This window comes from Melopsittacus undulatus, chromosome 10 (genome assembly GCF_012275295.1).
Source record: "Melopsittacus undulatus isolate bMelUnd1 chromosome 10, bMelUnd1.mat.Z, whole genome shotgun sequence".
Classification (NCBI taxonomy): Eukaryota; Metazoa; Chordata; class Aves; order Psittaciformes; family Psittaculidae; genus Melopsittacus; species Melopsittacus undulatus.
The window spans coordinates 31269194-31291350 of record NC_047536.1 but is presented as its reverse complement, the minus strand read 5'-3'; the positions used below and the strand labels follow the sequence as shown (position 1 = coordinate 31291350).

General features: G+C 45.6%; 1 protein-coding gene across 2 annotated transcripts; it reads left to right on the top strand.

Annotated features, from left to right (window-relative positions):
- Nucleotides 1-352: 352 nt before the first annotated feature.
- On the top strand, nt 353-22016 carry SAMHD1 (SAM and HD domain containing deoxynucleoside triphosphate triphosphohydrolase 1). 2 transcript variants are annotated; one of them, XM_034067120.1, is made up of 17 exons: nt 469-524; nt 595-661; nt 3054-3141; nt 5823-5895; nt 6810-6970; nt 8416-8531; nt 9160-9230; nt 10257-10412; nt 12616-12716; nt 12819-12927; nt 13485-13576; nt 14690-14805; nt 16345-16484; nt 17661-17750; nt 17966-18070; nt 18430-18567; nt 20022-22016. In XM_034067120.1, exons 4-17 carry the CDS (start codon nt 5881-5883, stop codon nt 20073-20075), a joined length of 1464 nt encoding a protein of 487 aa, XP_033923011.1. In that variant the 5' UTR covers nt 469-524; nt 595-661; nt 3054-3141; nt 5823-5880; the 3' UTR covers nt 20076-22016. The 2 variants fall into 2 exon arrangements, with proteins under 2 accessions (XP_030902865.2, XP_033923011.1); XM_031047005.2 differs by lacking the exon at nt 3054-3141 and having other exon boundaries at nt 353-524.
- The last annotated feature ends 141 nt before the right edge of the window (nt 22017-22157 follow it).

The following is a 22157-nucleotide window of genomic DNA, read 5'->3' as shown; positions in this document are numbered from 1 at the left end:
CGCTCCACAGCTCCACGGGCCTGCCCCGCGGCTGGCTGCGGAACGCCTCCTCTTGCCCGGGCTGCGAGCGCGGTGGCCTCCGCAGGAGCGGGTGGCTGTGAGCTCAGTCAGCGCCGGTAGCCACGTGTGCGGCAGGGCCCCGGGGAGGGGCCGGGCCCGGTGCGGAGGCGGCCGCCGGCATTGCCGCTGCCTCGGGCCGTGTCTGTGCCCGTTACAGCGGCAGGCCCTGGTCTGGGGGGGCCCGGCCCTGTGCGGAGCTTCCGCCCTTGGGGGGGGGGGGGGGGGGTGTGCAGCGCTGGCCGTGACGTCACCGCGGCGCCAGGTCCCCCTGCCTCGCTGCGCGTGCGCGGGGATGGGGAGCCCGGCGGGGGGCGGCTGGGGCGCGGCTCCTGCCAAGCGCGCGCGGCGCGGCCCCGAGGCGCAGGGTGACGGGAGCGAGCCTCGGCTCTGGGACACGGAGCGGCTGTGCCGGCACCTGGAGCAGTGCGGGCTGGGCGAGCCCGGCCTCCTGCGCCGCTTCCGAGGTAACGGCGGGGCCTGGCGGCGGGGCCTCCTCGGGCCGCCCCGCCGCTGACGCTGTGTTTACCCCCGCAGAGCACGGGGTCACCGCCAGCATGCTGCTGGACCTGCCCGCCGGAGCCGTCGAGGCCACGCGTGTCTGGTGAGCGCCGCGCCGAGGCCTCGGGCTGAAGGGAGGGAGGGGACTGAAGGGCGGCAGCGCTTGAGGCGGCCCCCGCGCTGCCCCTTGGGCTCCCCGGTGCTGTCCGGGCTCCGCTCTCGAGGGGCTGAGGCGCTGAGGCCCTGCAGGGGGGTCCCGGGTCCGGAGCCGCTCCCGAGCCGCATGCCCGAGAGCTCGGCCGTGAGGGCGGCCGGAGCAGGTGTTTGTGATGGAGCGAGCTCGCTGCGGCGGATCTGGGGTCCTGCGCACCGGTTTGCCGGCCCCCCCGCTGACCCCAGCACAGCCAGTGCCGTACAAACGTGGAAGCCTGTGCCCAGTAACTAAACCCATCCATCTGAAAAGCTTTCACGAAACTGCCACCAACGCAGTAACCTTTCAAGTTGTCATAGGGCCGTTATAAACCCCAGGGGGTTTGATGGGAGCTGTCTTTTTGGCTCAAGTTAATGCTGCTCCATTACCGCCAGCAGTAATGGTTTTTAAAGAGCAGGGCCGCTCCGTACAGACTGGGGTTCACCACAGCCCTGAGCTAAGTCCTGAGCCTTGGGATCTTAATCTTGCAGCAGTTGCTGGGACTTTACTCTTTGTTGCGCCTGCTGCAATAGGGTGAACTGTCACAGGAAAAGAGATTGGGATGTGTGCCCTGACAGGATGCGGGTCCGTGGTGGAGTTCTAAAGCACTTGGAGGGTCACGCCCAGGAGTGATGGAATTGGTTGGTCCCAAAACCCTTGTAACCTTTCTGGGGGTTGTCCTGGCTTCAGCTGCAACAGTTACCTTTTCTTCCTAGTATCTGGCGCAGTGCTGCCTTTTGGATTTAGTGTGAGAGTGGTGTTAATAACACATCAGTGTTTTAGTTGTTGCTCAGGAGCACTTGCCCTCATCGAGGACTTTTCAGTCTTGTGCTGTGCCAGTGAGGAGGGGCACAAGAAGCCTGGAGGAAGCAGAGACAGGACAGCTGACCGAAACTAGCCAAAGGGGTATTCCGTACCAGAGTACATTACAGTTTCTATAGTGGGGGATGTTACCCAGAAGGGACTGATCACTGCCTGGGTTGGGCTGGGTATCAGTCAGCAGCAGATGGTGAGCAATTGTACTGTGTGTCATTAGTGTTTATTACTTTTTATCTTTCCCCTTTTAGTTTTGCGTTCTCTGTCCTTGTTACTTCCCTTATTGTTACTATTATTAGTAGCAGTATATACAGTACTTTAGTTATTTGGCTGTTCTTATCTCAACCCATGGGTTTAATATCCTTTCGATTCTCTTCCCCATCCCTCCTGGAGGAGGGGTCCTTTCAGTACCTTGCTGTTTGTCTGAGCATCATATGCCCATTTGAAGGCTCAGACACACTGGCTGATGTGGGCAGGTGGGATGGAGCAGTAAGGAAATGCCTGTGATACAGGCCATGGAGTTGAACAGCTGAGAAGAGCACTTAGTTGATATAGGTGGTGCTGGGGGTATGGAATGGCATGCTTGTGGGGCTCCTTTTCTAAGGTGTTTCCTTTGGTGAGATCTGACATCTTGTTTCTGTTATGTTAAAAACACTGTGAGTTGGATGAGAAGTTGCTGGAGCCTTCTGCTTTTTTAAATCATCTCAACTCTGTACTGAGGAATGAGCCCTTTGCATGCATTTTCCCACCACACGCTGTGTCCTCCAGTAACTTTCATCATTTCTCTGTGACAGGCTGGTAATGAATGCTGATATTTGGTTCCCTGACATTCCTGAATTTGCAGTGGGGAGAGCTCAGAATGGCAGGGGCCTGGAGGCAGTGCTGTGGGTTTCCCACCCGTTCTCATGTTCCTGGAAGCAGATGTTTTGTGTGAAGCACAGCACGCTGCACACTAAATACAGCTGATGAGTGGGGCTGTCTTGCTGATCTCTGGAACAGTTAAGTTCCTAACGGGTGCAGAAAAGGGATTTTCCTGCCTTTGTCACATGTGGTGTGAGGGAGGGTGTGGGCAAAGCAGAGAGGAGTGGATGGGGAAGTATCTGTCCTCACCCTTTGAAAGACAGCCAGCAGTATTGTTTCTTTGGTTGTTACAACAGTTCTGCATGCAGAGCCCTGGAAACCATGGTGCTGACACAGGATTTGTGCATAATGTCCCAGTTGAAACAGTCTTGCCACATAGCAGGTAAAAAAAATCCCCTGCTGTTGCTTTCTGTCTGGAGAAGGACAGAGAGCTCTTGGCGTTCAGGTGATTCCTATCACACCCTGACTGGACCGATAACATTCTTTGTCATCCAGAGCTGCCACAGGGGTGGTGTGCCTGGAGACAGGGCAGGATGCTAGGACACATAAGTCACTGACGTGGTGTGTCAGGCAGGGTCTTCCCTGTCTGCACCTATTTATACCCTTTGCTGCTCTGACCCATGCACAGCACCGGCCTGTCCCAGGCGTGACTCCAGCAGATGTGTTGTACCCTGCCGAGAGCTGCGCTAGCACCGCTTCATTCAGCCCTGCTGGAGGTGAGTTCCTGGGGCAAAGCAGCATGGTTTAGTGTGAGGTGTCCCTGCCTATGGCAGGGGGGATGGAACTGGATGGTTTTAAGGTCCTTTCTCACCCTAACTATTCTGTGATTCTATGATCAAGCTGTGCTCTTTGTGGACAGTGTTTGCACAGGTATTTGCATAATAAGCTACAGTCAGTAATACATAACTGTCCTTTTTCTGCTGTTCTACTTGCAGTCATTGGTAATTTCTCATGATTGTAGGCACCCACATGCCTTCCTCTTATGTACCTGCCTATTTTCCAATTAATGTTCTCCTCTTGAAATTTTGTGGGATTTAACAGTATAATCAAGTGCTTTAAGCCAACAAGCTGTGCTCTGTAGTCAGCAGCTCTGTCCCTCTTTTAATGCTAGGTGAGCTTTGTACCACCTCACCTTCCCAAAAATGTCTCAAAGCCCTACCTTGTGTACTCTGTGTGACCGGGATTATATTGGGGCAGTTGTTCCCTGAGGTCTGTTGTGTGACTATAGGATGGTGCTGCTGTACCTCCTGCAGCAATACAGCCTGTTCAAAAGCATGTGTGTTGATGTTTAATCTCCTGTCCTGGTTTTGGCTGGGGTAGAGTTAATTTCTTCTTAGTAGTTGGTGCAGTGCTGTGTTTTGGATTTAGTGTGACAATGATGTTGATAACACAACGATGTTTTAGTTGTTGCTTAGTAGCACTTACCCCGATCAGGGACTTCTCAGTGTGTTATGTTTTGCCAGTGAGGAAGGGCACAAGAAACCGGGAGTGAGCAGAGACAGAACAGACACCTGACCCAAACTACCCAAAGGGATATTCTGTTCCATAGAACATCATGGTTAGTATAGAAGCTGTGGGGAGTTGGCTGAAAGGGTCTGATCACGGCTCAGGGATGATCTGGGCATCAGTGGTGAGCAAATGTTTGGAGCATCACTTACGTTTTTTTGGGTTTATTTCTCTCTCTTTGGTTGTATCCAATGGGGACCTCAGTTGTAATTAAGAATGTGGGGGTCATCTCTGCACATCAAGGTTGAGTGTTAATTTTTCAAGTCTGCTGGCGCAAAGGTGCTCTGGTCCAGGTGTGGTTCTGCATGTTCACCAGGTGTCTTGAGAGAGAACTCCTCCATGGAAGATGAATGTGGATGGCTGGAAGCAGATTGCTTCTGACTTTGTTGTCCATGAACTGTTTTTGAGGGTTGTGATGGAGGTGCTTGGTTACCAGCCTAAGCACTAGTCCTGCCCAAGATAGCCATACCTGTGATCAGGAAGGCTGCTCTCTTCTTACGAGTATTCTTGGTCCCATTTTCAGCATGGATCTCAAAGAGCAGCTGCAGTTGCTTTTCCTGGGAGTGTAAGCATAGGTGTGTACAAGCTTCTGGTTTTCTGGCCACAGAAGGGTTCCTTGCCTTTTCCAAGGTTCAAATGCCAAAGTTCATCTTCTTAGGAGAGAGCAAGAAGAGTGGACAGATACAGGTTGCTTTCCTCTTGTGCCCTCAGCTACTTCCCACTGCTCTGTAAATAGTGGGCCTTGTCAGGAATGCATCTGGGGGCTTGTGACTGCTCCTGCAGACTGAGCTGCTCAGGGTGTGAAGTAGCACACTGCTCCGAGCATCACCACTGGTGCGTTTCATCGTCATCAGGAGTGGCAGCAGCTGAAGGCTTGACACAGTCTGTGAGTAGAGAGGCTGCAGCCCAAGAGCTCCCTGCTGGTGGAGGGATACTGAGCCCTTAAGACAAGAAGCGCTCAGCAGCAGCTCAGACACCACATGTGTTCAGTAGTTGATGGGTTGTGAGTTATTAAATGATTCAGGTGAAAATGTGGTACTGCATTGAGCAGTATTTGTTGAGGTTATATTGCTTCTGTTAAAGTTTAAATTGAAAAGCTGGTGCAAAACTGGTTTTGGGATGGTTAACTGCTGAGGAGTGTAAAAGGTACAAATCATACTCCCTTGTGATAAGGTGCTTGCTATCAAATTGAGCTGAAAACCTTTTGCTTGGTTTCAAGGCTGTGCTTGCAGAGCTAATAGAAGTGGGTGCAATAGGGTGTATTATGTCTCCCTCCAAACATGTCCTGCCTGTGCTCTTAGACTGCCATGGCTACAAGAGAGTACCTGTGCTGGACATTTATGTGTGTGTTGTGAAGGGGACCCTTAATAATTTACTAACAATGACAGCAAGGTATCTGTATGAGATTTTTAACACAGAGTTGACAAACTAAACGAAATTTTGATTAAAATGGTTTATTGGGACTTTGATGTTTTAGTTTAAGGATTTTTTTCCAACCTGTCAGTTATTCAGGCACTGCACATTGTCATTCCCATGAATTGAAAGGATTTATCCCCAAATGTGACTTTTCCTTAAAGTAATTGATGTAAAAGATGTGTACTTGCTGGTGGTTCTGTTTCTTGATTCTGTGTAAGTGGGAGAAGCTCTTACACTGCTTTGCTTTACAGACAATTTCTATAGCTATTTGTTCTCTTCCCTCTGTACTTGACTTTGGAAGGATAAATATATCAAATGTTTTTCTGTAAAAGCTGCAGAAATACTTATTTCCCTACACGAGGCAACGAATATCAGAGTTAAGATGAACTCACACAAGTAATTCCATATGTACTGCAAATGTAAAAGGAAATGCATTGGAAACTTTGCTCTCAAGGACCTTTTTTTCCCTTTCTAGTCTTCCAGCTGAGAGACTGAAAGTTTTGGCCTGCCTGGACAAACTGCAACAGCAACACATGGATACAATGAAGGTAGCCCAAGTGCCTTGTAACTTTGTGTTGGGAAACACGTCTTGTAGGGCTTCACAGCATTGTCCCTCTGCTTGTTTATCTGCCTTCCTCCTTTTGGCTTGGTTTTGGCTGGAGCTGTGGTTGTGCCTTTCCCTTGGTAGTGAGCAGGCTTATAGAAACCACATTAACCAGAAGTACTGTTAAAATCGTCAGCAAAGAGCTTTATGTGGGCACCTGGTGGTTGTGAGAGAGAGTTAGCAGAGGAGCTGTTTGAAGTGTGTTGAGGAGCTCCCCTTTCACATCTCTTTGTGTAGAGCCTCTCCTTGTGTTTTTCTATTAGCTTAGCCCCAGGCTTGGGTTAACAGACTCCTGGCTTCCAGCAGTCTCTCACAGTGTTGGTTTAACTCAGGTCAGGGCTGCAATGTAGTCTGCATCTGCTAGAGCCTTGTCAGCTCAGTGACCGAGAGCAGGGAGAGCACAGGAACACCTGATTTGCCTCAGTATGATGAAATGGTTTTATCTGCTTTTGAGGCAAGGTGTTTATCTTCTTTCGTAAATCACTGTAGGTACTCAGATGTCTCTTTAAAACCTGTGCTTAGGGGTGAGCAAGGAGTATGCCTTTTGTACTGCAGTTCTCTTGGGGTTTGCATGTTGGTTTATGAAACAAAAGCAAGAATCATAATTTCCACACTGGAAAATTTCACTTGATTTTAAAGAGCACAGTGTCAAACCAGACACCTTACTGGCTGTCACAGCCTTGTATTGTCCTGCTTTAACTGGAGTAGCAGATCAGTAAAGACAGTTGTTCTCTCAAGTCTTTAGTGGAGAAAGCAAAACACCGAGTCTGACCATTGTAGTTATCTTTTACCTTGGTGCCTAATTCTTTTCAAAGTCAAATTTTAAATGTTAATGACACTTTTGTTTGGCTTCTGTAGGTTTTTAATGATCCAATTCATGGGCACATTGAAATACATCCCCTTCTTGTCCGCATCATCGACACACCACAGTTTCAGCGCCTCAGATACATTAAGCAGCTTGGTGGCACTTACTTTGTTTTTCCAGGAGCCTCTCACAACCGCTTTGAACATTCTATAGGGTAAGGTGCTGATGTCTTGCATTTGCATTCCCCTGAGGAGTCTGTTAACCTGGTTCCATTGTGGAGTGCCAGCCAAGGGAGGGGGATGCTGTCTTTGAGCACTGGTGAATGCTGCTATGGTGGCAGTTATGGCCTCACTAATGTTGCTGGATGTGCTGTATGATTATGGGCTGTTCTCTTGAACTTCTTTTACCACAAACAGACAAAGAAACCCACAAGATAGATCAGTGTTAGATTTCCTTTCCCACCATTAACTGTGAGTGCTTTATGTTCTCCTTGGTCAGAACCTGAGTTTTAAAGCACAGACCTGGAAAGGTACTGGGGCTGTTATAAATGGCTTGCCAGACAGTTGTATTCCCCTTATGCTGTTCAACACAGCTAAACCCCATTTTATCAGCAGTGGCAGGTTGTCAGGCTCTTAGCTCTAAGGTAAACAGAAGCAGATGATGGGCCCAAGGATTCCCAGATTGCTCTAGGTCATTCACACTCCACAGAGAAGCTTATAAATGACAACTTTAAGCTTGTTTTAAAGGTGTAACCCAAGGTACAATAAAATTGAACTAGTCAGCCTAAATTTGAACTCTGGCCAGCCTAAATTTGCTTATGTTAGTGCTGAAATACTGTGGAGTAAGTCTGGAGTATACTCCTGCTTCGTGACACTAGAAGATGCAAATGTCTGTTGTGAGAGGGCAGGATCAGTGAGGCAGGAATTGATTGCATCTGGTAAACCTGAAAAGAAAATAAATGTGAGGGATGTAAACAAAGATTTCACAAGAGGAATGTGCAAACTCCAGTGGTATCAACAACCTTTCCTTTTAAACTGTTCAATTCATGGAATTAAACATGGGACAGTTCTCAAGCTCTGTGTGCCTGTTGGTCTAGTGAAAAAACCACCAAACAATGGAAGTTGGTCTAATCAATGATACTGCCCTGTCACCTGAAACCTTGCCTTGCTTTAAGGTGTTCTGCAAGATTGGGGCAGGTAGAAAAGGAAGCTGGGTAGAGCTTGTGAATGGGTTATAGGAGTTCCTCTCATGAGAACAGTGTGTCCTATTCTGTGTAATTAAACACCAAATTTAAAATGAATGACAGGTAGAGAAAGAGTTGTCATAAGCTACTGTTAAAACAGCAATCTGAAAGAAGAGCAAAATGCTTTGGTGACTGTTGTGAACCTCTGTAGTTGCCCTGACTAGAAGTCGAGGGATGATGTGTAAGCTGTAGTGCTTCAAGATGCATGCTGTTGATAATGCTTACACAGTTACGGTTGTTGGCAGGTTTGGGGCATGGTATCTCATGCTTTCTTGCTTTCAAATGTATTACTGATGACGAAAATCCTACTACAGGAAATACTTTGTGTCTTTCTTGCAGGTTAGAGTTTTTGTTGTATGCTACCTGTTAGGCAAGAGCTGTGACTTAAAGGACTTTTCTTTCTTCTTCTGCAACAGGGTGGGCTATTTAGCAGGATGCCTGGTTCGTGCACTGAAGGAGAGACAACCAGAACTGGGTATAACCCAGCGAGACATCCTCTGTGTAGAAATTGCTGGGCTTTGTCATGATTTGGGTAAGTTACATTTGAGATGGATTGTTGCTCTCTGAAAGCTAACCGGGATCAAAAGCTGTCTTTGAGATCAGAATGAGACAACTCTTTTGGGCTCCTCAGTGCATGGACATAATGCAGGAGAGGATTTATCTGTTCCTGGAACATCTATGGAGATAGGCTGAGAGAGGGTTGATCAGTGTGGAGAAGAGAAGGCTCCGTGGAGACCTTAGAGCAGCTTCCAGTGCCTAAAGGAGGGCAGACAAAAAAGCTGGAGAGGGGCTTTGTACAAGGGCCTGTAGTGCTAGCACAAGGAGGGAATGGCTTTAAACTGACAGAGGGGAGATTTAGATTAGATACAGGGAAGAAATACTTCCCTGTGAGGGTGCTGAGGAGCTGGCACAGGGTGCCTAGAGAAACTGTGGCTGCCCCATCCCTGGCAGCGTTCAAGGCCAGGTTGGATGGGGCTTGGAGCAAGCTGCTCCAGTGGAAGGGGTCCCTGCCTGTGGCAGGGGTTGGAACTGGATGACCAGTCTGTGATTCTGTATGTCCAGATCAAGTCAAATATGAGAGTCCCGATCCTTGGCTTGCTCAAAATATTTTTACTGACAACCATGCCTCAGGTTAAACCTGTGTCATCTTTACTTTTAAGGTCATGGACCATTTTCACACATGTTTGATGGAAGATTTATTCCACTCACTCGTCCAGATTGGAAGTGGAAGGTGGGCTTTTCATTATTAAAGTAAAAGTAGAAAACTGATTTCTTTTTAAAGGGAGAATAATTAATCTTTAAAAACTGCCAGTGCTTGTGAGACTATAGGTGTCATCCAGGCTTTTCTTACTGCATCATTTTGATGGCATAATTAAAACCCAGAATGTTGCCTTCTCATAATGTGGTGATTCCCTTGTTCCCTGTTTCTTTGGGGAACATCAGCCCCCTCCAGCATGCCCGTGAGCAGATGCAGCCTTACTAGCAACGCAGAAAGAGGTGTGGGGCAAAGGAAGTGAGGACAGGTGCTTGTCACCAGCGTCCCTGCCCTGAAAGTACAGATGCTCTTGAGCTCCTGTGTGCTTTCATGAGACCTCCTTGTGTACACGTCCTCTTCCTGCAGATGTCACGCTGGGAGACATGGAGGAGAAATGAAATCCCGGTCTTGTCAGTGCCTACAGGGTGGCTCTGATGAGGCAGCAGCGTGCTTTAGGGCTGCACTGATCATTTCAAGCCAGCACTGGGCCTTCAAATGCGTGTTGTGAGCTTTACCCTGTATTTACTTTACACACGCAAAATACCAACAGGGAGCTTGTTTCCAGTTTTTAGTTCTACAATATTTAATACAGTGTTTAGAATTCAACCTTTCAGAAACTTTGAAGAGTTTCAAGGGTTCTTTGCTGTGAATGGAATGTAACACAGGCTTTTCAGGCCTGCGCTGCTTGCAATTCCTAAGCAGAACCAGCTGAGTAAACTTGTTAATCTTCTGCACAGTAGAATTGGTTATTTTGTCTTTCAGCATTGTAACTGTCTTACTGCTGTTTGTTAGAACACCGAAGTAACAGCTCTCTGCTGAACAGTGTGTCCTCTTTGTTCTGATAGCAAATGAACACAAAATAACCCAGGTGCTGCACTTGGACCCCACCATGCCCAGTTGCCCTGCCAGGCACTGCTTAGGAGAAGGCTGGGACACTGCAGGAAAGACGCTTAAGCTTTGTGCTGCAACTTTTAGGTGTTGGTTTGGTTTTTTTTCCCACAGCACGAAACTGCTTCTGTTAAAATGTTTGAGCACCTGATTGCTTCCAATGAACTAGAAGAAGTCATGAAGTCCTATGGTCTTGTCCTGGAAGAAGATATGGCTTTCATTAAGGAACAAATAGGAGGACCTACAGATGAAGCTGCATGTGAGATATCGGTGAGTCAGTGTACTGGTCCTGTGGTTATCCCAATAAATGTCTTTAATTTTACTGAAAGAGTAGATAATTTCTGCTTCTGTATTTACCCCCATGAGTATCCTGGCACTAGAGATGCTGGAGAAGTGTAATGATTATTTCTTATCATGTTGGCAGGAGGTGGGAGCCTCACTGTGTTACTTGGCCTAGGTCTTCTTGAGAAGCTCTTACCTCCAAATCTTCAGATTAGAGGACAGCTTAAGAATATTACTTGAGTTTAGGGGACCTAATACATTGTATCTAGATTGGTAGAACTGCATTTTTAACCAAAACCTGAAATGACCAGGTCAGGATAACAGCCTGTTTACTGGAACCTGAAGGTGGTGATGGGAGGTCATGTTTTCAGGGGGCCATATGAAGAAAACATGGAGGTAGTTTAGGGGGACAAGTTGATAATAGATAACAAAACTGAGAACTGGCAAGAGATGAGGCAATGAACAATCCAAAGCATGGCCCAAGTGCCAGAGCCACAGCAGCTTTGATGGCAGTAGCAAAATGCTTGGATTTATTGCAGTAACAAACACAGAGGCGGGGTTAAGACTTGAGAAGTGCGTTGGCTCAAGAGGCAAGGAAGAACAGATCGTGATTATTAATTCATTCATAGAGTTGCAAGGATTAAGTCCTTTCTCCTCACTTTACAGCTCTTGTCATCTCCTCAGGGGCACCCATTCAGTTGCTACCAGAATTAAGAACCCATCAGTGGGAGATCTGTCTTGACAATCTGGTCCTAATCAGAATCTGTGTATTGTCCCAGATGAATAACCCACAAATGTTAGCACTTACCCGTCATTTTCTGCTGCAGCAGTGTGCAGTTCGACCGTGTGTACTCCAGCAACTGGATGACAAACATGGGGCACTTGGCATAATAGAATTCATTCTGAGATCTTACAGGAAGAGGATATTCATTTACAAAGGTTGCAAGCTGATGTTTACCCACTCCTGCTCATTTGCACACACATCTTGCTGCCTGCCATTTCCATTGATCTTGTGCCTGGTTCTTACCCCATGGCTGCTTTTCCTTGGTTGGATTCTGTGCCTGTTTTCCAGGAGGACAAAAGCAAAAGGAGTGCCAGATAAGATACATGACAACCTTCTTGCCACCCTCGTGCTGTTGGGCTGCAGGGTCTTGCACTGGCAGCCATTCCTATGTGTTGAGCAGAAGTGGTGTCCTGAACATTGTCCCAGTAGCAGAGCTCTTTGTGATCAGTACAGGATGGTTTTAGCTATGATGTGCTCTCTTCCCACTGCTTGCACGTTTCCATTCTTACTCATATCAATTTGAATGCTTCTGTAACACAGGTAACATGAAAGCCATTTGTCTGGTTCTATACAAGAGAATCATGACGTTTTCAAGGAAGTAATGTTTCTGCGCAACTCGTATCTTGTTATTTTGGCATTGATTTCCTGTTTGCCTCATGGTAGAGTTATCCCTGGTGGGCTGGAGTTTAAGTAGCTGACTGTTTCAACAATTTATGTTTAAAACATCCCAGTAGTTGTTTTAAAACTGGTCTATAAAGTTGTGTAATTGATTGCAGAAGACTGCAAGACAGTGACATGTTTATGGGTTTACCTAGTTCCCTGGGGATTAAATGATTCCAACCTTTTCCCCTCTTTGTTACTTTAGTGGAATGGGAAATGAAGTACTTGTGTACATGGGTTTTATTCTTCCTGGTATTCTGGGATGTCAGATGCTTAAGCCCTTGTTGTGGATTTCTAATACCAGACAGCTTCTGAGAGCACTTTTCATAGAATCATAGAATAGTTAGGGTTGGAAAGGACCTTAAGATCATCCAGTTCCAACCCCCCTGCCAAGGGCAGGGACACCTCACACTAAACCATATCACCCAAGGCTCTGTCCAACCTGGCCTTGAACACTGCCAGCGATGGAGCATTCACAACCTCCCTGGGCAACCCATTCCAGTGCCTCAGCACCCTAACAGTAAAGAACTTCTTCCTTAGATCCATTCTAAACTTCCCCTGTTTCAGTTTGAACCTGTTGTTTAAATGTGGACTTTCATTATCTTTGCTGCCTCAGTGTTGGATGTTTATCACAGGCAAAATCAAAATGTGTTCCCCTGGTCTTTAAAAATAACTCTGACATTGTTTGCACACTTTAATTTCTTATTGTTTCTGATTGTTCTTTTTCCCTCTTGGCTCCTCTGTCAGTGGCCCTACCGTGGTCGACCAAAGGAGAAAAGTTTCCTGTACGAGGTAGTAGCTAACAAGAAAAATGGCATTGACGTTGACAAATGGGATTATTTTGCCAGGTACAAATCCTTCAGTGTTTGTTGTGAATTCCCACTGAAATCATGCTCCTGTGTGTACAAATGTGATCTCCTTGTTAAACTCTCTCTGTGGGATATTTCTAGGGATTGCCATCACCTAGGAATCCAGAATAATTTTGATTATAAGCGGTTACTTAAATTCATTCGGGTCTGTGAAGTAAAAAACCAGAGGCACATCTGTACCCGTGACAAGGTGAGTGTGAACAGCGGGGATGCTCAGCAGCAAAATGTGTGTGAGGCAGAGCAGGACACTAGAACATATGGGGCAATGCAGGGCCTGGCTGGGCAGCTTGCTATGGCTGCACACTGCATTGCAAGGGTGCAGGGGTTGTCTGCTGGATGCTTTTTTAGCCCAGGAGGGTAAGATGTAGTTGTTCTCACAACTGGTTTAAGGAAACAACTGGTTTAAGGAAGCAACTGGTTTAAGGAAATAACTGGTTTAAGGAAGGGAGGGACAGAGCAAGCCTCTGTTTGAAAGGGTTTGTGGTATATCCTTCCAGGGGAGACTTTGGAAAAGCATCAGCTGGGCATGATCCTGCTCCGGGTCTTCTGAGTAAGGGGAATGTGTCTTTGGGGCTGCAAGAGGGGGAGACCCTCTTCTCTGAGCTGCCTGGCTCACTGTCAGGCGTTGTGAAAGATAACCACTGTGCTCTATGCTGCAAATGGAAGGAGACAGCTCATTTGATTCCTTGATTGTTGTAGTTTTCCAGTTAAGATGATGTCAAAAGTAAAAGGTTTTTTTTTATTCAGGAAGTTGGAAATTTGTATGATATGTTCCACACACGGAATTGCCTGCACCGGCGAGCGTACCAGCATAAGGTTGGCAACATCATTGAAATAATGCAAGTATTATACTTCCCTTTTCTTGCATTCCATTTATCTTTAGATTCTTGTAACTGTGTATCTGTTTGGAATAGTCAGAACATCAATAAAGTGTGACATAGAAAATATGTCAGGTGTGATTATGCTGTTCTAACTGCAGACAGCTGAAGGACAAATCTTTAGCTTCAGGTTAGAGTGTGCTTAGCTCGAACTGGCTGCTTACTAATAAAGTAAGGAGCAAGCTTAACACAGCTCAGCTGAGGCCTGACGTTGTGTCTGTGTTCTGCCACAGCAGGAATTGTTCTGGCTACCTGCATTTGTACCTCTCTTACTGATGTCTACAGAAGTTTTTTACTCTTCTTGAAAGCAGAAAACTCAGCATCACCAAATACATTTTCATTGGGATCTTGGCTGTCTAGTTACCCTCTGCTGAGCTTGGAACAAAAGAACACAGAGGATTACACAGTACAAGAGTGATTCATGACTACTTTCATTTCATAAACTTCAGCTCCTGGTTTAGACATCCTCTAAAAGACTAAAAATGCCAAGGTTTGACAGTACCAACGTGTCAGGAGTAAAACCAGAGTTACCATAGTTACAGCAGTCTGTCCAAATGAGCGTAGGAGCTGGAAATGACAATGGAGTACAGGGAACTGTGGAAAAACTTGATCTTTGAAACAGCAGTGTTTCCTACCTGCAAAATACCATGTGTTCATGATGCTTTACCTTACAATGCTTTGTATTCTCTCTTAATTCCTGGAGTCTGTAAAAGACTATGGTCATCTGTGAGGCAGCCTCATTGCAGCTGGGGGACCATGTCACTGTCTTGCAAGGTTCTGTAATCATCTAAGCAATGTTAAACACAGTCTGAAGCAGAACAAAGCACTCATTCATTGACAGAAGATGAGGGTCTGAACTGGACCTGTTTTCAGTAACTGGAAATACTCTCTTGAAATGTGCATTGACAGCATGGAGACAGGACACATTGCAGTGCATCAGGGACTGCCATGTGCTTGGGATGCAGTTTCATCTGTCGTATTTATAACGAACTAATGCATTTCTCTGTTGACTCTTGAGCACTAAGGTGTTTCAAACTGATGCTATCCTTAAGTCTTAATTCTGTCTCAAACCAGGATTACAGAAGCCCTTCAAAAAGCAGACAAGTTTTATAAAATAGAAGGCTCTGGAGGAAAGCAGTACCAGATTTCTACAGCAATGGAGGACATGGAGGCCTACACCAAGTTAACTGGTATGAGCTCACAGAATTCTTTTGTATTTGAGTAAAACAACATGAGTACCCATTAAAATGCTCTTTTGACAGCTGTTGGCACAGTGGGTCATTGCCCACAACTAGGATTCTCAAACACTGCTTTTGTGCACAGATGGTGGGGCAGATCTGGACCATCCAGTCCCTGAGCATTCACATCTTGCTGGGAGAGCAAGACCTTCTAGTTTAAATTACTTTTATGTTGAGATAGAGAAAAGCACCGATTTCCTGTGTTCTGCACACATTCAGAGTATTGCAGGCAGTGGTCTCAGGAGGAGTCCTGCTTGTGTTCTGAGTACTTGTCACATGTGGGATGTACATCAGTGATAACTACATGTAGTTAGTTGAAACTAACCCCACGTTTCAAAGGGCTCTGATGGGGTCTGATTTGATTTGCTTGAGACATGGCTAACCTGGATGGAAATGTAACAGGAGAAAACAATATATGAACATCTTAGTTCATTGCTCCGGTTGCTCAGGTAAGAAAGAGCTTGGCTTGAGAATGGCTCTTGTAGGGTAAGTACGTGGAGCAGCAGCCTGCTTGAAGACAGGCAGAGGAACTCCAGTGTGATTATAGAGAAGTGAACACAAGCTGAGACTTGGGATGTTTTCCCATTCCTCAAGGTCTGGCTCAGTGCTGTGAAGAGGAAACACAGAGAACTTAATTCTTAGTCACAGAAACTGGCTTGAGTTGTGTTCTGTCCTCTGACAGTCTGTCATTCCTCATAGAGAAGTACTTGGCTTTGATCAACCTTGTCCATAGAACCAACCTTCAGTTAAAGGTGTTGGGTACATGGTTTATAACTTGCTTCTGGAGTGTGTTGGTTGCTTCCTAAGCCAGTTGTGGTCCTAGGCAGGATGTTGCAGCACGTGTCAAAGCTGCCTAGGGTATTTTTGGCTGGGGAATGTGAATACACACGGGTGCAGCTGTGTTGGTTGTGAGAGGCAAGCAGCATCCTGACAGCAGCAATCTCTTACGACAACCAAAAATAACTTCTCTGCTCTGAAGCCACATCAAAAGAAACCTGTGTCTTGCTGCTCATCTTGATGGTGGGAAGCACACTGAGTACTTCACTGTCTTGTGGAGACAGGAGAGGGACTTTGATGCCAGCAGCTGAAGTCTGAGAAATTTGGAAGATTTAATGGAAGTACTTTTACAAGATAGAGCACCCTGTCCATAAGCCAGGTAGTGCTGGGGATCAGAATATTCTGCTGAACTGGCTAAAGTTGTGGCTAAAGACTAGCTAAATAAAAACTGGAAGCAGCTTACATGATAAAACTCATTGCAGGTGTAAGAACTGAGCTGGTTTTATTGCCAGCTATTATGACTCTGGTGATACGGTGACTTATCAGTTGTCAGGCTCTGTGTGCTCAGTCATTCGTGTGTTCAGTCATTCGCTGAAAGCGAGTGTCTTTGCTGAACCAGCATTGTTTCTTGTTGCTTTAACCTTTGTCCCTGTACACATGTTTTGCTGAGACCTTGCCTTGTGTCATGCTTAACAATCAATGCAACTCTGGCAGATAACATCTACCTGGAAATTCTGCACTCAAGTTCTCCAGAGCTGAAGGAGGCACAAGAAATCCTGCGTAAAATAGAACGACGTGAACTATACAAGTTCTTAGGAGAGACTCAGCCTGAAACCAGGAGTGAGGTTGTACAGGTAATGTCCATTGCTGAAAGAGTCCGGATTCTGTCCCTGTAATGTCACTGACCACCTTTTGTTCTATTATCTCTGTGTGGGTTTGGTTTGGGGTTTTCTTTCTTTTCTTAAAGAGTAAGGTTAGAGAATGACCTCCCAATGTCTTCCTGCTCTGCTCCTCCTTCTGTTTGAAAAGGTTTGCTTGTGTCCTTTCCACTAAGCAGTACTGTTAAGAGATTCTGTATTAATAAAGGTAGGAGGAAATAAGGAAGAGAAACATGAAATGGTTCTACATTGATAATCAAGGTTCTGCCCTTCTGTGAAGGAGGAGATCAGGATAGGAAGCCTGTTCAGGATAGTTGCCTGTTTCAGGAGTATTGGAGGCTCAACTTCCTCCAATAGGACATAGTGTTTGTTCTGCTTCTTAAGAGACCGTAATGCCATTATGTTTAGAATCATAGAACAGTTTGGGTTGCAGTGGACCCTCAAAGGCCACCTGATCCAAACCCCTGCAGTGAGCAGGGACATCTTCCACTAGGTAAAGTTGCTCACAGCACTGTCTGGTTCTGTGGTCCTCAAGCTTGGCCAGTTCCAGGGGAACATCCCAGGTACAGAATTCTTAAATTCAGAGCCGGGTTTCCAGTTAATGCAAACTGGAAGAGGTAACTTTCAGAAAAGGACAACCAAACAGCAGCAAAGAAAAGGACACACTCTGATTCAGAATAGAAATGGAACAGCTTACAAACAAGCTGCCTCCTGCCAGTTGCCTCCTGGCAATTCTTCTAGGTTTGCTCTCAGTCTAAACCTTGGCTTCTTGAGTCACAACAGATCACACACAACAGATCACGCACATACACAATGTGTGTGATTCCCTGCTCTTCAGAGCAATCTCCCTTTCTTTGCAATGGACAAATAATGTCTTTGCAGTGGACATAAAAAATTCCTTCCCTTCTGGACCTGTCTCCTGGATGCTCTGTGCTGCACTTGCAGCTTTTGGTTTGTTTCTGCACATTGGTAGAACATTTGTGGCTCAGGTATGCAAGGGTTCAAGCAATCAGGTTGCTGCAAGATGAGTCTGTCAGGCTAGGAAGAAATGAAAGCCTTAGTTTAGTGACACGTTCTGTCATGCTCTTTGTGGCCTTGGTCTAGCCCTGATAGTGCATAAATGTAACCTGCATTACTGTCTTTATTGTTCAGAACAATAGCCTGGCAGAAAGCATTGCTAAATCCAAGCCAGAAAAGGATCCTCCAGATGTGGAACTGAAGGCTGAAGATTTTGTAGTTGATGTAAGTATCTCTTGGAGTAGGTTCAGAGTCAAAACCTCTCAGTGACAGAGGCCTTGTGTGCCATAGTGAAAACTGGAGTTGTGTTTCAATGCATTGTAATTGTCCTATTTCATTAGAGTCATTTACAGCAGTATATTGTTTATCCTTTTGTAGGTATTGTGAGAAAGCTAAAGACAAACATTAACAAGTGCCAATTTCTTTGTTTTACATGCAAGGTTGTCAATATGGATTATGGAATGAAAGAACAGAATCCCATTGATAACGTTCTCTTCTATTGCAAGGCTGATCCTTCCAAGGCAGTCAAGATCAGTAAAGAGCAGGTAGTCTTTTAATTTGCCTCCACTGGCTTCTAAAGGACATCTTTGCAGCTTGTGAGGATTCCACAACCTCCCCACAATCCCTGCAAGAACCGCCACAAAGGGCTGTACTTGCTTCCATCACATCCTTGGTGTGTGTTGTGCTAAGATAATCTGGAATCCTGACAGCCTTTGCATATGAATGGTGTTTAACATGGAAACACTGGGAATCTTGGACAAACAGAATTGATTTGGATAAAGCTCGTGGATTGCAGTGGGATGTCTTCTACTGCTTTCAGTTTGTTTTCAGGTGGAAAAATTGAAGTTCGGTGGTCTCTAAATTCCAAGAAATGCTAAAGCTTTTTTCTTGTTTTATTCCAAAGGTTTCAAAGCTGTTACCCAGGACCTTTGCTGAGCAGGTTATCCGGGTTTATTGCAAAAGTCAGAATCCAGTTATTGTTTCAGCTGCAAAACAGTATTTTATTCAGTGGTGCATGGAGAAGAATTTCACCAAACCACCGGTAACAAATTCACTCATTATTTTTATTGTTCTTAAAGCTGCTTGTTTGTTGGCCTTTGTGGCAGAGCCACTCCTCACTAACCTAACTTCTGGCTTCATTGTGGCTTGGGTCAGGGATGTGCTTTGGTTTCACTGAAATAGTGATAGATTTGCACTGATTTAACTCACTGCTCCTCCAGCAGATTCATGGTCAGTCTCTTTGCTCTGAGTGGAAAATACCTGTGGGAACAAGATTGCAAACCTCTGCTCTCTGGGCAGCTAGGCTGTAGTCCGAGTTGACTGCAAGGCCTCATCTGTTCTCTGCATTGCCCTTTTCTGTCAACTCCCAACATACAAGTTTCCAGCTGTGAGGGAGGAAGAGGGTCTGTTACAGCTCATCTTGTTTGTTGCATTTTGTGCTGGAAACAGCCTCAGAGCTGCCCTGGCAGGTGAAATGGAGACCCTAAAGCACACCCTCAGGGTGTCCGTACATCCTGAGTCCATACATCTTGCTTTGCATTCCTCCTGCCAAAGATGGTGGAGAAGCCTGTACCAGTAGTGGCTGTAAACAGGATCCCCATTACATCCCCAGAAATGTGGGCACCTTCATCTAAAAACAATTAACCATTTACTGATAGTTCCAGTACATCCATTACTGTAGGGAAGCAGTTACAGTTACATCAAGTAAGCTTCTTTCAGTAGAAAATGCTCCTGGAGCCACTCCACTCCACATGTGAGTTGTCTTACATCATCCTTTTGGCATCTGTCTTTTGAGAGCAGTTAAATTCAGAAGGGCTTTTTGCAAATGCATGGAGCAGCAGGCATTCTCTGCTTGTGGCTTGTAGAGTACAGCTGTGTCCTGTAAGCATGTTCTTGTACTTCAGGCATATCCATCCTGAAGGCCTTGGCATGTTGCAGAACATCACAACACGCATCTCATCAGCTTATTTCTAAACTTGGAGAATGTGTTGCTCTCTTGTCTGTGTTTGCCTGAGTACTTCTTTTATATATGTGTATATATATATATATGTATACACACATACACATATATATGTATATGCACCTGGGACTGATGGGTTGCAGCACTTTTAAATGAGGAACTGTGGCAAATTAGAGAAAGCATGTAGAGTAGTGTCTCTGATTCATGTACCAATGCCCAAAATACCAGCTTGCCAGTGCTCCTAGATTTGCTACTAATGAGGTAGGAAGAAGAGATCTGACAGTGGTGAAGGCTTCTCTCATAGGGTTTGGTTGTTTTCTCCCCACCAAATGTTATTCCCCACCACTGAGTGGTGGTACCACTGCATCTTCAGGATGCAGCCTTCAGTGTTGGTTGATGTACAGTGCTTCTAGGACCAGGGGTTTTATTTATTCATTTATTAGTAAGTCTGATCCTGAGCTTCCTTTTCCCTGCTTTAGGATAGAAAGCAAAAGTGGATGTACTATCATTAATGTTTTCTGACTTTTCAATAACAGGATAGTGATGTGGTTGCCCCTCATCTGATTCCAAATGAAAGAAAGCCGGAATAATGCAAGGGATGATGGACACAGAACAATTCCAGAACCCAGCTGTGAACAGAGGCTTCCTTTTGATAAGTAACCCTTGTCCTTTTAGCACTATTCAGTCTGCTTCTTCAGAAGATGAGTAAACGTGATCAGCAACCCCTGTCAAAGCTGGTTGGATGGACTTTAAGAAGTCATTGCACAATGCAGAAATGCATTTTACTGTACAGTGTGTTTTAACGTGGGTCTTTAAAGTGCATATTCCAGATGAGCTTTTAAAAAACCAATTGCCTATTACAGCAGACTCAATCCTCATTTATTTTTGAATGTATTGGCACTGTGAAGCAAGAGTAATGTTAAACATTGCAATTCATTGTTAGCACGAGGAGTGTTGACGGCATGTTCCTGTTCCTGCCAGTCCACATCGCTCCTTAAGATGACTGTGATACTGCATGGACAGGCAGAAAAGCTCCCAGCTCAGGGGTGTTTTCTGGGGGGTTGTTTGGGTGTTTTTGTGCTGTATCTCAAGAACTGAGGAGTAAATATGGTCTGAAAACCCAGTGACATGGCAGAACGTTGACATAGCCTTCAATGGCATCTTCAAGAACAGTAAAACCGATTTCTTCAAAAAGAAGAACATAAAAGGAAGGGGGAGGAGAATCTTTTTAATAACCAAAGATTACTTTTCTGGTATTCCCAAAGCTGGTGAAGATGCAGGCCTCTTGCTCTAAGTGTGACACAGTTCCTATTGAAGTAACAATGCATTGCAGTGACATGCAGCCTTTTGTTATTTTATAAGGTATTTTTGATACATTGAATGTTATATTTTTACTCACTGAACTGCAGAAGCTGCTCAAACCGTCCATTGTTTGAGTGCCTGAGGAGAGCAGAGCTACCTGGGTGCTTATCAGGGCAGCCAGCCACGTGTCCTGGGCAGTTAGTGCATCCCAGCGGGGTGCTGCACTGGTGGCTGCTCGTCCTTGCTCCAGTTCTGCATTATGCTCAGCAGGCTCTTCAGGTATTCTTCCATTCTTGTGTCCCTTCCTTTGTCTCCTGGATCTCTGTTGTTCCTGTGTCATTTTTCTCTCCCTTGTAGAACTATAAGGGTTTTTTCCATTTTGACCTTACTGGCAGGACTACTTAAGTATTGCCAAGTGTCCATCCAATTGGAAAAGTGAACGAGGAATAAGACCTTTTTCCTCGCACCTTTTACTCAGGTCTAAGAGGAAGGCTGCTTTCAGTAAAGAAAAAGCTAAAAGCTCAAAAAAGCCCACCCTCAACACTGACATTGCAAATCAAAAGGTTCAGCAACGCCTGGGAACTGGAACAAGCTTTGGCTTTTTGGGTGTGGGGAAGGCAGTGACCAGCACTCTGCTCTGCCAGGTTAGTTTATGAAAACTAACACAAAGGGAAGTCCCTGTTGAGAGAACCTCAGAGCTCTCTTCAGATCATTGCATTGCCTTTGCCCTTTTTATCCCGGGAGCTGGCAGCCGTTTGGCAGAGGGAGGATGAGCGTTCATGTGCTCAACTCGGGTTTCCTTTGTTTCAATAACCAGACGTTGGTTTGTGCTCTGCTGTACCTGAGCTCATGTCTAAAGGTGATGGGTGCCATGCAACCTCTGCTGCTCCTCCTCAACAGTATCTCACAGCTGCAGGCTGGAAGGCGACAGGACCTCTGTAAAGGCTTTTAAAGAACTTGTTATGCTTCAAGAACAAACATCACAAAGGCATTTGTCTCCCTTATCTGCATAAAATCAAGTATTGTTCAGCACAATGTAATTTTGTTACTGTTGTTTGGGGTTGTTTTGAATCTGTTGTAAAAGGTGCACTTTATACTTGGGAAATATCTTTTGCTTACGTTTAAGCAGAAATTCACACAATGTTGCATTTCTTTTTCTCTAACATGTTAATCTGAGCCCCTATGGACTAAGACCAGATTTATAAACAATGATTTTATTATTCTTTTAAGGAATTGCACTGTGTGGACTTTGTGTGCTAAGACTGTTTTAATAGTTACAAACAGCCCCCCTGTATCTCTAAAGGAGAAACACTGTAGCAGTGCAGACCTTGGGATGGTTTCTGAATCTATGGGAATGGTACCTGGAGTGG